The 15,751-nt window shown below is 34.7% G+C and overlaps 1 protein-coding gene across 1 annotated transcript; it reads right to left on the reverse strand.

Annotated features, from left to right (window-relative positions):
* Window positions 1-6,065: 6,065 nt before the first annotated feature.
* On the reverse strand, window positions 6,066-9,984 carry LOC103413535 (carboxylesterase 15-like). Its single transcript, XM_008352001.4, has 2 exons — window positions 9,171-9,984; window positions 6,066-6,678 (listed from the first exon to the last, which is right to left on the reverse strand). Exons 1-2 carry the CDS (start codon window positions 9,842-9,844, stop codon window positions 6,372-6,374), a joined length of 981 nt encoding a protein of 326 aa, XP_008350223.2. The 5' UTR covers window positions 9,845-9,984; the 3' UTR covers window positions 6,066-6,371.
* Window positions 9,985-15,751: the final 5,767 nt, after the last annotated feature.

Genomic DNA, 15,751 nt, shown 5'->3' on the forward strand with positions numbered 1-15,751 from the left:
TTGTTCCCCATATATAGCTGTGCTAACAATTCATCCCATGTTATAGGTGCCTGGTTGTCTGCAATCAATGAGCGTAATAAGGATATATCGTATTTCTTCACCTCACTCACAACGGATGAGAATGTTTGCAAACATAATGAAGAACAAGAACTGATGTTGAGATCGACGGCCTTATTTCGTGACTGGAAGTGTTTAGTTTTATGACCTGCGATTTGGCTTTGAAATGCGGGAAGTTTGCGGTAAAACTTGTATGGTCGTTGAGCTCAAATTGAGTTCTTTTTACCTAGTGCTTGTAGGTCTGTTGATAATCTGTGGTTGTGGATAGTGCTTCTTATTCCAGATTCTGAAATAGCAACACGAATAGCCGTTCATTAATCCCAGTTTCTCTTTTGAAGAAGTCACACTAAAAAGATAAAATTGTAGATTGATTTGATAAGAATTCTACTATTCTACCCTTGATCCCGATAGAAGTGAACCAAAGAAAAAGATATTGTACATTCTTTTTGAACTGAAACGATAGCGTGATTGTTAAGGGAAATTTATGATTTGGGAACAAAACTTCTTTCAGCAGAATTTCAACACTACTAAAAAAGAGTAGGGTTTGAACCGTTTTATTATTTAAATTCAGACCGACGATTCAAGATTAAATAATCTCTTACTTACAACTCTCAAAATAAATTACAAGAGAACAACCTTGATTAAAATTACGACGAAACAATAGTTGGGGGAATGATGGTTTGGTTTTGTAGCTGCACTTGAAATAATTTCCAAGTTGCCTATGTATCCCTTTTGGATGGCTTTTTGGATATGGTGCTTATGGTATGTAGGGGGCGAATTTGGTCTCGGGTGAGCTAGGAATTCTGTTTAGGTTAAATTTGATCTCGGGAGAGCCAGAGATTCTGTTTAGGATGAATGTGGTGGATTTGGATTTGTTTTGAGGGGGGTGGTTGATGAAAAATAAGATGTTAGTCTTTATACTAGAGCTCCTTTTCTATTATTTCTTTCTGTCATATCCTTAATAGCGGGTTGGTTACACCTACAACCGAAATGGAAACCGAGCGTTTCATGGTTTAAAAATGTCAAATCTCATCTAAATCATCACTTGTCAGAACTATTCGGAGTGAGTTCCTTGACTTGGACATGACATTTAGTTCATGTCGCTATTCCCGGATTTAGGGGAGAAAACGTTCGATAGAATAATTTCTTAGATGTATTGCCACATTATGCAATGTGCATGTAGTTACAGCATTGTGCGTAGTGACTTTTAGAGAAGATTTAGATCACCGATGTGCAAATTCACAACTACATGCACATTACATAAAAAAACCATGTTCCATTTTGTTCATTATGCAAACTCACAGCGCTATTTTATCAAAATTTACCAATTCCCACATACAATGCTTTCTATGCTCACAACAGTTCTAAATATACAATTTGCAAACGCTCAACTTCTTCATTCTACAACTTGTTATTTTTACAGTACATCGGGAATCTTTTTCTTTTTAAAGTAACACATCCATAATAGTTAAGGCTTCCTCTCTTGTATTTTTTTTGTCGAGCAGTGTTATTCATATTATATTTTTATATCACATTTCTATACCACGTTAGGTGGCATCTGATGTGGACAACCACATCATTTGAAAAATTTGTAAAACTCAAGGAAATGAAGGAGAAAGACTCCTCATATACCACAATCATCATTTAATTAATTAGTTTTTCTTTTTTGTCACCATATTTTAAAGTTTCTATGGACCATGAACCATGACTGTTGGATCCTTAACTATAGACCCTTAGCTAAGGTTTAACAACCATAGATCTCAATCCATGCTATGAGCCGATTCACTCAATGGTCTGGTGCTAATCTCAACTTGTTTGACAAATGAACTTTTTCTTGCATGAAAGTTAGATTTCAAATGTTAGTTGATTGACGTGGACAACTCCACAATACATATAGCTTTCAAAACATTTACACACTTAAACAGTGGTAGAAATCATAGACATTATTGCTTTTGGTTGCAATTTTGGGATCAACGTCCCATGAAGATTGTTGAGCATGCTTTGGGTTGGGGGAGATTATATATATATATATATATATATATATATATATATATATATATATATATATATATATCTATATATATGACCGATGCTAGAAAAGAGGAAGACTCAACACAGAACATCAAGTATATGGATAAATACTCTTAACTACATGAAAATAATTCTATTATGGGTTTAGTCTTGATAAGGCATTTTCTTCGGTGGTTGGAAATCAAATGAATCGGGTTCTGTTGTATATTACAATATATCTTATATAATCTCTTTGATTAATGTTTTTTTGGTTTTGATGACTATCAACTTTTGGCCTGCACTATCCCATTATAATTAACGTTATCTTATATAAAGTTCGCCCTTCTACTACCCTATCCAAGTATGCAACCTCAACCTAAAGTGGCTTTTCTTCTTCCTGCTTCTTGAAACTATGTGATTTGATAGAGATTTTCTCTATTGATAAATTGATGAATAATAGTACATACGGAGACCTATATTTATACAATCTATAATTGGTCTATTCTAGGCAAGTATATACAGATTGGCAATTATAATCAATCATAATAACTAATTGATACATTGCTATAATCAAGTGATCTTCCTTTCTTTCTGTTAATACTGCTACCCTATGAGTATTATAGGATTTGTTTCATTTGGCATGGAGTTGCCATCGTCAATTAACAGTTCAGTTATTTTGCATCACATTTTTCATTGAAGTCTTGTTTTATACACGCTGAAATATTGTGTCTAATATTTGTCGACAATTGGTTTTGAATTGGGTATTTTAAATTTATTTTGTTATCAAAAGCGGACACTCTAAAATATTGAGTCCAATATTTGTCGACGATTAATTTTGAATTGAATGCTTTAACTTTATCTTGCTATCAAAAGCGGACGATCCATGAGTCCTAGCGTCAATCAAATTTTTTGTTGAAATCGTTGGAGATACCTGTGTCGTCTTTCTCTAGCAACCCACCTATGCTTTGCCACTTAGGTCAAGAGCCTCCCAAGTAACCCATTCCATAGAACGTTATAGTGGTTTGTCTGCCTCGTGCACCGCATTAATCTCAGTACAGAAAAATGGCACTGGACATGCCAAATCGAGAATAAAATATTTCATACTTTAAGGATAAAACCGACCTAATTCCGAAATACTTGTGACTATGATTAACATAAAAGTGAAAAGTATTTTTATATTAATAAATTCAATTGGTAAAGTACTATTGAACATAAGTACTTTGTAAAGAAGCATTTCCGAACGTCTTGTCAAGGCAACCAGCAGTGTGTAAACCAAAAGGAAAACGCGTTGCATGCGAGACATTAATCTTTAAAAATAGGGGGAAATGGAAATGTGGATAGTTATATATTTTTTCTTTGCTCAATAAGATAAGGCTCAATTTGTAGTTGATGAATATAATATACAAGCCCTAATCCAAAGCATGGCATGGATTGATAATTATGGACCCACTAAATCTTCTCAGAAGGATCCTCATAACCAGACAATGAACAATTTCATAATTTAGCATAAAAGCAAATATTGGATGAGCATATCAAAATCTCATACGAAAGGTTTGATTTGAGTGATTTTGGTCTAAAAGTTATGGACAGGGACGTTTATTATTGTTTAATCAAAGGGATAAATAGTCCGTCTTGATTTCGTTTTCTTTGTAAAGGGACTACAACAGAGGAAATATTGAACCAATTAAGGGACCTTGATAGCTTGTATCCATGTCAAATATTAATCTTGATCATGTAACACTAACTTAACATATGCAATCATATAATGTTTGGGTTAACTTACGTATAAATCTTGTTGACTGTAACTTAAGAATAAATTTCTTTTATTTCAAAACCAATTTTATCACACTTATATACAATCATGAAATATTTAAAATGAAAGCGTTAGCTCAGTTTGTTTTAACTTGTGCTGATTTATTTGTGTTGACATTGAATCTCACATTGATGAGACAAGAGACTTTATATAAGTTGAGTTATTTTTCATATTGCTAATTGATTTTATGGTAGAACTTCAACTTTCTTTAATTTTAATTGTTTGAGATGCCTTTCTAATAATATTCAGGACACTATTATATTTAAAGATTATATACTTGGGGTTAGGCCTTATATCTCCTGTTTGTCTTTTTATCATTTTATACAAGGCTAATTATATTAACACCCCACAAATTGTTGAATAAACCCCACAAACTTAATACACCCCACATTCTCAATATACATCTTATATTTTGTACATACACCCCACATTTTCTTTACACCCAACATTTTTCAAATCTTATAACACTCATTTTTAATTTTCAGGGATTGAATCTAACCATATGAACACTAAAAGATGAATATGAATATAGAAGTTTAAATAATGCAGCAAACGCAAGATTAAATAATTATCGATGTCATCGAAATCACTAAAACAATGAAAACTATGAAGTCTTACCTCATGTGAAGCTCCTAAAACATCGATTTCGTGTTCCATTCGTCAAAAACAATTTTTCTTAATCAACATGTTTGATAGTTGAGAAGATAAATAATACGCTAAAAGTGATTTGGGGTGTATTTATAAATCTTTATTTTTTTTAAAACCTAATAAGGTCAAAATTGTCATTGCATAGTGGAGTAAATAAGTTATTTAATATTAAATTTTAATGTGGGGTGCATTCAACATTTATGGGGTGTTAATATAAAAACCCTTTATACAATGATATATTTATATTAAGAGGTGACAACTTTAGGCTAAGCTACACAATAGTTCAGTCATAATAATTTGGTATTTAACTTGCAATTTACAGAGTCAAACCTAATGCTAACACTTACAAAATAGAGAATAATACTATTTAAATTCGGGAAGAAAGTAGAGAATAATACTATTAGATCGTAATACTAAGTCGTGTATTTTTCAAATCATGAATAAAGCTCTCTTACCGTCAAATTTCTAAAAGAAAATTATAATTTAAAATGATAAGACTTGTAAGATGATAACACCCTTCTTCCTCAGCTTACAAGACAAGAATGACTTTTTCAATCATCGTATAGAAGCCTAGTTTTGGGAGTGAGTGAAGAAGGGCCATAGAGCTTAGCCATGTGTAGATCGAAATGGTCTCACGAAGCCAGTCACAATGGTTGGCTATACGATCCTTTCCAACAGTTTAAGAGAACCAGACTTCAGGAAGGTATCCATAATTTATGCTCTAATTTTCTTATAGCTATCTTTTTGAAGCAGATAGTTAAGAAATCATAAAAGCCTTTAGATCAACTAATAGCAAAAGAAGGAAATGATTCATCCTCTCCCTAGTAACTTACAATAACAAACTCATGCAAAAAATGAGGAAAAAAATCTGATTAGCCCTTTATAATACTACCCCTATTTCCGTAATGGATTACCTTAACGCTTGACAATAAAAAAAAAAAACTCCCTTACAGCGAGACATGACCGCGACTTAAGATTCAAGTACCATTGAAAAGACTAAAGAAACGGAAGGAATGACTACCTGTAATAAAGCATAGGCTAATACGGGCCGACCAGAAGAAGCAAGGCTTAGATTACTAGATCCTGGACACAATCTTCCTAGAAGATCCCCTCGCCTCACCTTTTCTAGACTCTCCTTCTTGCTTGCTTTGTGGTATGTTGGCTCCTCTTAGTCCCTCAAGTAACTTTCTTACCTTGTAGCGGTTTCTTCTAAGGCTGTTTTGCCAACATCACCAATTGAAAGAAAGTCAGCCAGAGATGGTGATTACTTGGCTAAGGTTCTGAAAGAAAGGCCATTGCCCTCTAGTTATTAGCCTTGTTTTTGACAAAATTCCTAATCCTATGCTCAAACCGTTTAGGTTTTTTTTCTATGTGGACCAAGCATGATAATTTTAAGCAGTGCGATGGTTAGTTGTTCACGGCTAGCTATACCTATCGTTTCTTTTTTAGGGTCAATATCAGTAATGCAGTTCATCCAACGATAAACCTAATCCGAATCATAGAGCTATGACACATTCAAACCCGAATGAACAAAGTGTTGAATTGAATCGTACCAGTCTCTACTGGCGGTTATTACTCATTATTTACTCCCGTAACATTCAACATAAAACATACATACATACATACATAGATACATACATACATACATACATACATACATACATACAACTTTTCATGATAAATATTAATACTTATTGCTTGCTCATATTCAGAAAAAGCAAGTTGCTAGCTACACCTACAAATTCTTGCATACAAACATACAAGCTCAAACACTTCAGAATAAATTAAAGAGCTGGAAACACTTCCAACAATATCACATGCATGCATGCAAATGATGCCTTAATCAGTTGGAGTTTTCGGTCATAAATCTTTTAATAACTTGCAAAGCTTCATTTGAGACTTCTGAGTATGGATCATTAGTTAAAAAGCCATGTTGCTCTCCTTCAAATTCGACATACTCAATTTTCTTTCCCAAATCTTTTAACTTTCTCCAGTAGCTCTCCACCCTATCTTTCAACAGTTCATTACCACCCACGATAACCAAGATGGGATCCAGGGCCACCTTCTCAAGGTTTGGACTGTTTGGTCCAAATGGGTTGACCATTGGATGGTCTCTGGTTTCTCCTACTGGCATCGAAAGCCTCCAAAATCTGCATGAATTATAACAGTTAACATGGATATCAAATTAATTTCATATAAATCGGACAGGGATCCTAATATGATACATATCAAATCTTTTACGTGGGAATAATACTAGAAGGAATATTGTTAACCAAAAAAGAGAAATGATCATAAAAATGTTCTCTTGTAAATTTATTTCGGTATCCAGTCAAATACGTGTACAATATTAGAACCATCAGTAATGCATTGGTTAAGGGAATATGACAAGGAATATTGTTTGATTAAAAAAAGGATAATGGATATGGCACTATCTTAATCATTTTTGGTGTGCAAAGGTCATACTCATATTGGATTAAGCACTACTTACACGATAATTAGACTTGCTTGTTATCCTGATATCAAGGTTATCTAGCTTTATATCATAGTCATTTCGGGTTAGTTGGTCATGCTTATATTGGATTGAGCACTATCTTACACGTTTGAAACTAAACTCAAAGTTTGATCATTATTCGTGCATGGTAAGTAGCAATGTTGCATATGTTCATACCACACAAATCAAATCAAAGTATCTTCAATAATTGTCAAAACCACAGTATTTGTTTTTCTGATGTTGAAAAAAGTACTAAGTTTGAATCTCTCTTCTTTTTCTGTTGAGAAACAAAAATTTTAGGAATTCTTTTTGTTAATTGTTATAAACACTGAAATAATCATCACGCTTCTCCCTTCTTAGTTTTCTTACTAGAGATGAGTGCATCATGACTACTTTTTTTTGGCAATAATAGCTCTTTCTCTTTATATCAATTTTTTAAAGCTATCTAAGTGATCACCATTTAACTATTTATTTTTGTTTCTCTTCCCATGAATGTAAGAGGTTCTAAGTCCGAATTTTTTTATTTAAAAAATTACCAACTGATATTCTTCATATGCTAAACTTGATGTGTTTAAATCTAATCAAGTTATGATCATTTTGATTATAGTTATTATTTTTTGGATTGCTCATGTTGGTAAAACACGGAAGAGGATCCTCTCCGGATCCACGGATCCCCACATCCTGACCGTTCATCGTACATCGTGCGGTCAGTTTTCATCAGGTACAATTTGTATTTAATTTTAAATAAAAAAAATCAAATGATTTCTGACTATACGATGGATAATGAATGACTAAGACATAAGGATCCCTAGATCCCCACAATTTGGATCCGAATGGGATCCAAATCCGTAAAACACAAGCTAATTAAGCTTAAATTATTACTTTGATATATTATTTGGATAAGGACACCTCCAATACCAAATGATGACTCATTTAAGGTCAAGTCATGGCACACGTAAAGAAGAAATGAGTTTCACATCAACAACTTTAGAGGGATTTGGAGGGCATCTTCTCCCCTGTTTAGGTGTCTTCTAGCTAGTAGTCATCACCTATAATTTATATATAGTCTAATTTTAGACCATAAAAGTATATAGTCTTTGTCTTATGAAAGGACAAATAATTACGATGCAATTCACATGTGCCGACATCTTTTATGGTCAAGATGGATATGACATTTAAATAATTGACAAAACATCTCACAATTCATATATGTCCCTAGTCAAATTTGATTGAATGCCCTCATAAACCTTAATTTGGACGCTTTTGATTGTAGTCAAATTTTACTCTATGAGATTCCCATTTCTTTGTACCAAAATGATTTGTTGCTTTATGGATCCTCATGAATAGGTAGAAATGCCTTCTTACAAATTCACAAGGTGGCCAATTGCAACGTATAATTTTTCATCTTTCTGTAAAAGAGACGCAAGTTTCAGGTACAGATAAAAACTTCTCTTAAAAGAGATAAATGGGGTATACAAGTTTTGGGTTTTTCTACAAACAAGTGGACACCTAGCTAACTGCCCATTTGAGAACAAAAACAAAATAGTTGACACCAAGGGAATTAATTAGTTTATGGAACTTCGTCTCATGCATGGAGTTAACTTAATTAGGGTTTGTGTAACTTTTATCAAGCAAAAATACTTGTATACATCGGAAGAAGCACATTATCCGAATTAAGTAATTAGATTTGTATGCACTTATTAATTGTGACTTGTTTTTTGTATCAAGGTGCAGAAGCAGAACATTATGGCTGACTTATCTCATGCTTACTACTACAATGTTGAAAAAAGTTTTAAAGTGCATATCTTCACACTCCCTATTGATTGAAATAACAATTTAAAACATTATGTGAATCTAAACTATTGATAGAGAGGTTTAGATTGAATATACAATTCAAAATAGACGACAAAAATGTGAAATTATCACGCAAGAGAATATTAATTAATACATAATTAAATGGACGATATGCAATCTCACAATATATGTTATATTATGTTCCTTAAATATATGATCCAGATTGAATGTGGAGATTGTCATATACCAAGTAGTAAGATAAGAGATCATTTTCCTCATAAAGAAGAGAAAAAGATAAGAGAGCACTAAATGTGCAAACTAGCAAAGGACAAGACTCGAAAAGTTTTGAAGGAATACCTGTCAAGTATTTCCAAACTCAACAATGCCTCACAAGGACCTTCCTCTGACTTTGTCCTTTCCGCCCCACCAAAAAATGGCGCCAGCAGCACAAACCCGCGTACCCTAATCGGAGCCGGCTTGATCGACCCCGTCGCGAGCCGAACCGCCAGGTGGTGAGCCATATTCCCACCTGAAGAGTCACCCAATATAAAAACCCGGTCGAAGTCAGCTGTACCACCAATCCATGCATCACAGTTATTCGTGCTCTCTCCCGAAGCCTCCCTTTGCAGCCACTCCACTGCACTCACTGCATCGTCAATCGCGGCCGGAAGTTTGTGCTCTGGAGCGAGCCTATAGTCGGGAGATACCACAAGTGCCTGCAGCCCCGACGACAGGCGGATGCAGCAATTGTGGCAGTTTGGCCACACGTGTGAGCCAACACAGAAGCCGCCACCGTGGAAGTAGAACACCACGGGGAGCTTGGAATCTTGGTTTGTCGATTTGGGTTTGTATAAACGAAGGGAAAGTTTGTGTTTTTTGTCGAAAGTGATGTCTTTGAAGCCCACGGAGCCGTCATCAATGACAGGAATGTTGAAGTTTATGTCCGTTAAAGAGCAACGGTTGATCGAACCGTCGCTAAAGACTTGGAGGACGCCCATGCAATCTTCTACTATGTGAGGGAGGGAACCCATTTTCTTCTTCTTCTTCTTTTTGGTTTGGTTAATTGGGAATGGAGGGTGAAGAAGGATGGATCATGGTTAGGGGTATATATAAAGAGGACAAAGAGGAGGGTGGGTGGTGGTGGGGATAGAGTGAAATTTGAGGGTTATTTTGTAAATTAGTTAATGGGGACATTATTGAAGGTGGTCGCATATGCATGCATGGCCATTGGTTTATCTTATTGTTTTGAATATGGACCATATATAAATGAGCTAGGTAGCTGTAGAAAGTTGGCTTGGATGGTTGAAAATTACCAGTTTCCTGGAAATTTATCAAAATGCTAGCATGTGTGTAAATATATATCTGTTTCTTAAAAATTATAAAGCCTACGTGGCACGCAATTTCAGTAACTAAGAGTTAACTATGTTTTTCGGTGGCTTAAATGCTGACGCGGGCATATCAATTCATCAACTAGCTCAGCTAGGCGAATAACTTGAATGTGGTGATGTGATGGAATGAGCAATTAACTTCCGAATCGAGCGATTGTAGCTGAGGAAGGAACACTCTCAGTCTTGGATTCTAAAACCTAAAGACAAGATTATTTAAGTCATTGTGAGGTTCTGGATCATGTGCACAGGGTTCGGCAGCCTCAACTATATTAGTGAAAATGTAGGTCCATCGAATCAGTATCAAACTATATGGACAAAGATACTCAAAGGAGATGAGCATCCTAATTTTAAAAGTGGTTTAGCTATCTGATTTTCGCCAATTGAGATTTAGGATAAATAGTCAGCCACATAATCAATGATAATATCCGCCTATCCAGTCGGTTGAGACTCTTAAGTCAAATTGACTCTACAACTCCAGCCCTGTCGATCCAATCAATCCCTTCATTGGATGTTTCTGAAAAGCCCGTCTATCCAGTAGGTCGTTGTACATCAGCTACCAACCCAAACATGTCTATTAAGTCGAAATTTATGCTAATGGTTAATTAGTACATCAATTTCATAGAAAGATGCGAAAGGGTTTCACATAGAGCGTTAATTTTTGTTTTGAGTTGAAAGTCATTTACTTGTTGCCCATAATCTTGTATTTATAGGTGAAGAAGGCAAGGTTCTAAAAGTCGCTGGGCGCTAGTCAGGCGGCGGGCTGGGGCCTAGCGCCTAGGTGGCTAGGCGGAGTCTAGGCGGGCGCCTAGGCGGACTAGGCGGATTTAAGTAAATCTATTATATTTCAGGTAAATAAGTGTCTGCTTCTATTTGAAATATATATAATTTCATCATAAACTACAAAATAGAATGCATATATATCATGAAGTATTGGAACATAATGAAAACATGTGAAATAAGGATATAATGTTTGTTCATTCAAGTATGCAACAAGTCTCTTACAATTTATTGGAAAAAAAACAAAATGCAAAATGAAAGTTATGTATTTTCTGTCTAAGTGAGTTGCAACCTAAGCGGGTCTAGGCGGGTGCCTAGGCGGGCTAGGCAGGTGCCTAGGTGGTTTATGCGGTGGGCTGGGGCCTAGGCATTAGTCGGGGCGATGGGCTGGGGCCTAGCGCCTAGGCGGGGATTTTTAGAACAGTGGAAGAAGGTTGAGGTTCCACTATAAAACCAATTGGCAATATGGGGAGTAGTCCAACCTCTTATAAGTTATTGCAAGGTTTCTCCTTTCACCAATGTGGGACTCTTTTACCTTCACATTCTCATACCCCCTCTCACATTTGATGAATTTTCAAGTCAAACACGTGGACAACTCGAATTGGATGATGTGGAGCACATGTGGCTGTTGGGATTCACGCGTGAACCAACCTGCTCTGATACAATGATGAAGGTTAAGGTTCCATCATAAATCCAATTGACAATATGGGGAGTAGCCCAACCTCTTATAAGCCATTGCAAGATTTCTCCTTCACCAATGTGAAACTCTTTTACTTTCACATTCTCAAAATGAGAATAAATTGCTTGATATTTAAGTCGTACTATAGAGTGTGATGGCATTGCAACTCCTTGGAATATTATCATAATATACTGGAAGTTATCTTCAACTCCTCATGGCCAACTGGTCCCATTTATCTCTTTTTAACTCATGATCAAGTCCAAGCCTTATACTTGATTATCTCCATATAGTATTAAAGATAGTTGCATGTAACATATCTAGTCGTCACTTCAACATGAGTCCTCATTACATGAAACACTGGACTCCTTAATTATTCATACTCTCAAGCACTTTCAAGATAATTACCAATAACACCTCGGACACTATGATTATTAAAACCATAATAATAAGTTATTAAAAATGATTTTGATCTTCTTTTAATCTAACGGTTCCAAACATATATACTGATAGTACAAAATTGAGTATAAGCATTACCCAATCTCACTCATCACATATATCACATAGATAAAAGAAAAATTGTCACGAGCCAAATTAAAGAAATGAAAAACTTTGTCCATTCAAAAATCGGCTACCTAGTTTTACTTTTCAACAATATTAGACTTACCACTCATCAAATCTGTTAACCAAACGACCACTAGGCTACCTTTACTACAATTCACCATACATCGGTGATTTCCTTTTAGGACAATCTCCCGTTTTCAAAATGATGGAAAATGGTCACTAGGAAATACCTATATACTACAATTTCCATGTTGTTTTCTTTAGTATTTTTTTAAGGGGGGACAACGTACTAGTGTTAAGCCACAATTATCCATCCCTTCCCGACCCGAATAGGCTATGGGGAATACCTTACATGTGGTCACAATTAAGCAGACTCACCAGCTCGGAGCATCGAACTCTGGACTTCCCACATTTTTGTTATTGAGGAGCCATAGTTCGTGCCCTTACCACTGGGTCGCTTGCTATGGTTGTTTTCTTTAGTAGTTTAGTAGATATTAAAATTTGTTCAAAATATTCAATAATATTCATGTTAAAAATGGAATATCTAGAAAAATATAAAACAAATGTGTGTACTTTTCAGGAACGTATTCAATTGAGATATTGAAGAATTTTAAAGAGTTTAAAAATGCAAGTGGCTTTTAACTTAGTTGGTTAAGAGCTTTTGTCTTTGTACCCGAGTTTCCGAGTTTAAATCCTTGGCCCCTTCCTGTAGTTTAATGTAGATTATCCTAATGTTTGTAAAAAATTTAAAAATAAAAATATTGGAGTATTTTTTAGGATTCAAATGTATCTTAAAGGTGAGAGATATTCAATTAGAATTTCAAAGGAGGTTATAGAAGTTCATAAAAGCTGCATGTATTCGATTAGTATTTTAAAGGAGTATATAAAAGTTCATGTGTATGCAAGTAGCCTTCTACCACAATGGTGGAGAAGAGTGTTGCCCTTATACCATGACATGGGTTCAAATCCTCTAATATCTAATCTAACAAATTTATTGTTTGAGAAAAACAAAAAAAGTTCATGTGTATTAAATAACAATTTAATTTTAAAACACTAGTAGTTATATGAGGATTTAAATGTATCCATGGAAGTCTATGGGTATCCAATCAAGATTCCAAAGGAGTTATAAAAGGGAACTTTAACGAAAAGCTTCCGATACTATTCACTTTAACGAAAAATATTTTTACACTAAAAAGTCAATCATAGTACTATTCACTTTACCCTTTATTTTGTCCTTATCGTTAAAACTCAAAGTTTTTAGGCCTTTTTCATTAGTTTTCCTTTTATAAAACTCTAGAGAAATAAGTAGTCCCTAAAACTCCATGTGTATTCAATTAAAATTTAATTTTTAAAGTATTTTAAAAGTTAAAGAGTTTGATGTATTTGGAAAGATTTTACACTGTTTTAGGCTTTAGGAAATCAAATCAAACTCCATCAAACTTCATGATTTACCCAATGATATATTTTCATTGCATGAATTTATAACTGTATTAAAATCCCAGTTCAATACACATGGCTTAGTATTGTATATGAGTTTGATCCACTTTGCTCGATTTTGAAATTCAGTTGTATTGAATGTAGACTTTTAAAGAGTTAATAAAAGTCACTCTGTATTTAATAAAGATTTTTTATGACTTCTAAAAGTCTGAAGATCTTTTGTTATACAATTATGATGTTTTGGGAGTCAACAAAAATCCAGATGTATTCAAATTTCATTAATTCAAAGAATTTTAAAACATCATGGATATTGAGCGCTCTTATAATAAGTTTTTATCATAACAAATCTAACTTGTCTCCCTAAGATTTTGAGGGACTTCATTTTTTTCACTTTTGATAATACTCCAACCCACCAATAATGCAATGACTCTCGTTTCACCACCATGTAGTCGCCGCCGCCACCTTACGATGAGCATTTCCTCCACCCCCACCACCACCATTGTAGCCAATGCCGTCACCACCGTCATTGCCATGAGCATCATCACCAACCACCATCATATGGCACTTCCACCACCTCATACGACCACTTTGTCAAGGTCATAATCACCATTTCAAATAATGAGGGTTCGATTGGAAGTGCTTTTTAAATGACTGAAAACATTTTTAAAGCAAATGTTTGTAGTTTCCAAAACACTTGCTTCCTACAAGAATCACACAGTTTAAGTGTTTTTCCAGGATTATCTTACATATTTATCAAGGATTGATTCCAAAAATATTTTCACAAAAAACGCTTTCACCCATTAAAAGCACTGCCAAATTAGCCATGATAATTTAAAAAACTAGTAATGTTTCTTAATAAATTGATCACTAAAAGTTCATGTGAATCCACATGGTTCTATTTAAATCCATGATAAAGTCTCGGGATTGGCTACAATAATTACATGTATAAAAAACAATCACCATTTGACCATCGAGATAGTAATACATGTAAGTATTGTAGACAAATTCTAAAATCTCACAAACTTCATTAAAATCTATGTAGAATTCAATCAAAATGCACATGAATTTTGTGGAAGTAAACTCCCCCAAAATCCATGTACTCATAGCTCTACGAAAATCTATCAAACTCTATATACAATATATGCGGCCCCCTAAATGTTTTTCAGAGTGATAAGAAAAGCAAACCCTAAAGAGCCAAAAGGTTTTAAACTTACTGTATGGTTTGGGTATTAGGGTTTATGTTCAGTATCTCGCGTTCTAGAGTCAAGTCTCAAAAGCCCTAGTCTCACATCTCTGGTGCATAAATTTGGATATTAATTAAGAATGGAATGAGACGTTGTGCCTAACTTGGAGGTGATCATTCTATTGTGTTTACAGAAATAAATGAACACTTCCAAACTAAATACAGTATATGAACTCAATAATGGAATTTTCAGTCCTTTCCATTGTTGATTAAAATAAGTGAAGACGGTAATATTCGAACTCAAAACCTCAGACGCATTTTGAATATTCTTAAACCAATCCTTTACCCCTCATAACAGTATAAATTAACCAAAACAAGATAACATTTTCAAATTCAAATCACTCCTGATCAAAATATGATCCGAACTCGCACTAACAATTGTATATAATATACATCTATTACTCCAGTCAATGCAAGATTGGGTGAAATGTCACCCTATCAGAAAGAAAACAGGTAGTCTTCTGTCTTGATCCATATACGGGCCACATGATAAGTTGATAGCAATAGTTTATAAAGAATCCAAATTAACCAAAATATTAAGGGGACCCTGACCTTTAACTTTAACTTAAGCCATATTTGAAATTACAAATCACTCCTGCAGACCACGTGAGATAATGTTTAATACGGCATATTAAATTAGGGTTTTGATCTTCCCTCAACGAGTAAAATAATTACGCATCACTTTGGCCGCAGGCCATGCTATGCAAGTTGCTAACCAACTGGGGTTAAAACTTAATATTTCTTCTTTGACTGGACTGTTTGTGATTGCAAAAGTAACAGGTAGGAAAATGGAATGCATGACGCTGATGGCTGCGGCTGCGATATATTAGTTGTTGTTTCTTTATCATGCATG

This window comes from Malus domestica, chromosome 12, assembly GCF_042453785.1.
Source record: "Malus domestica chromosome 12, GDT2T_hap1".
In the NCBI taxonomy this organism is placed as follows: domain Eukaryota; kingdom Viridiplantae; phylum Streptophyta; class Magnoliopsida; order Rosales; family Rosaceae; genus Malus; species Malus domestica.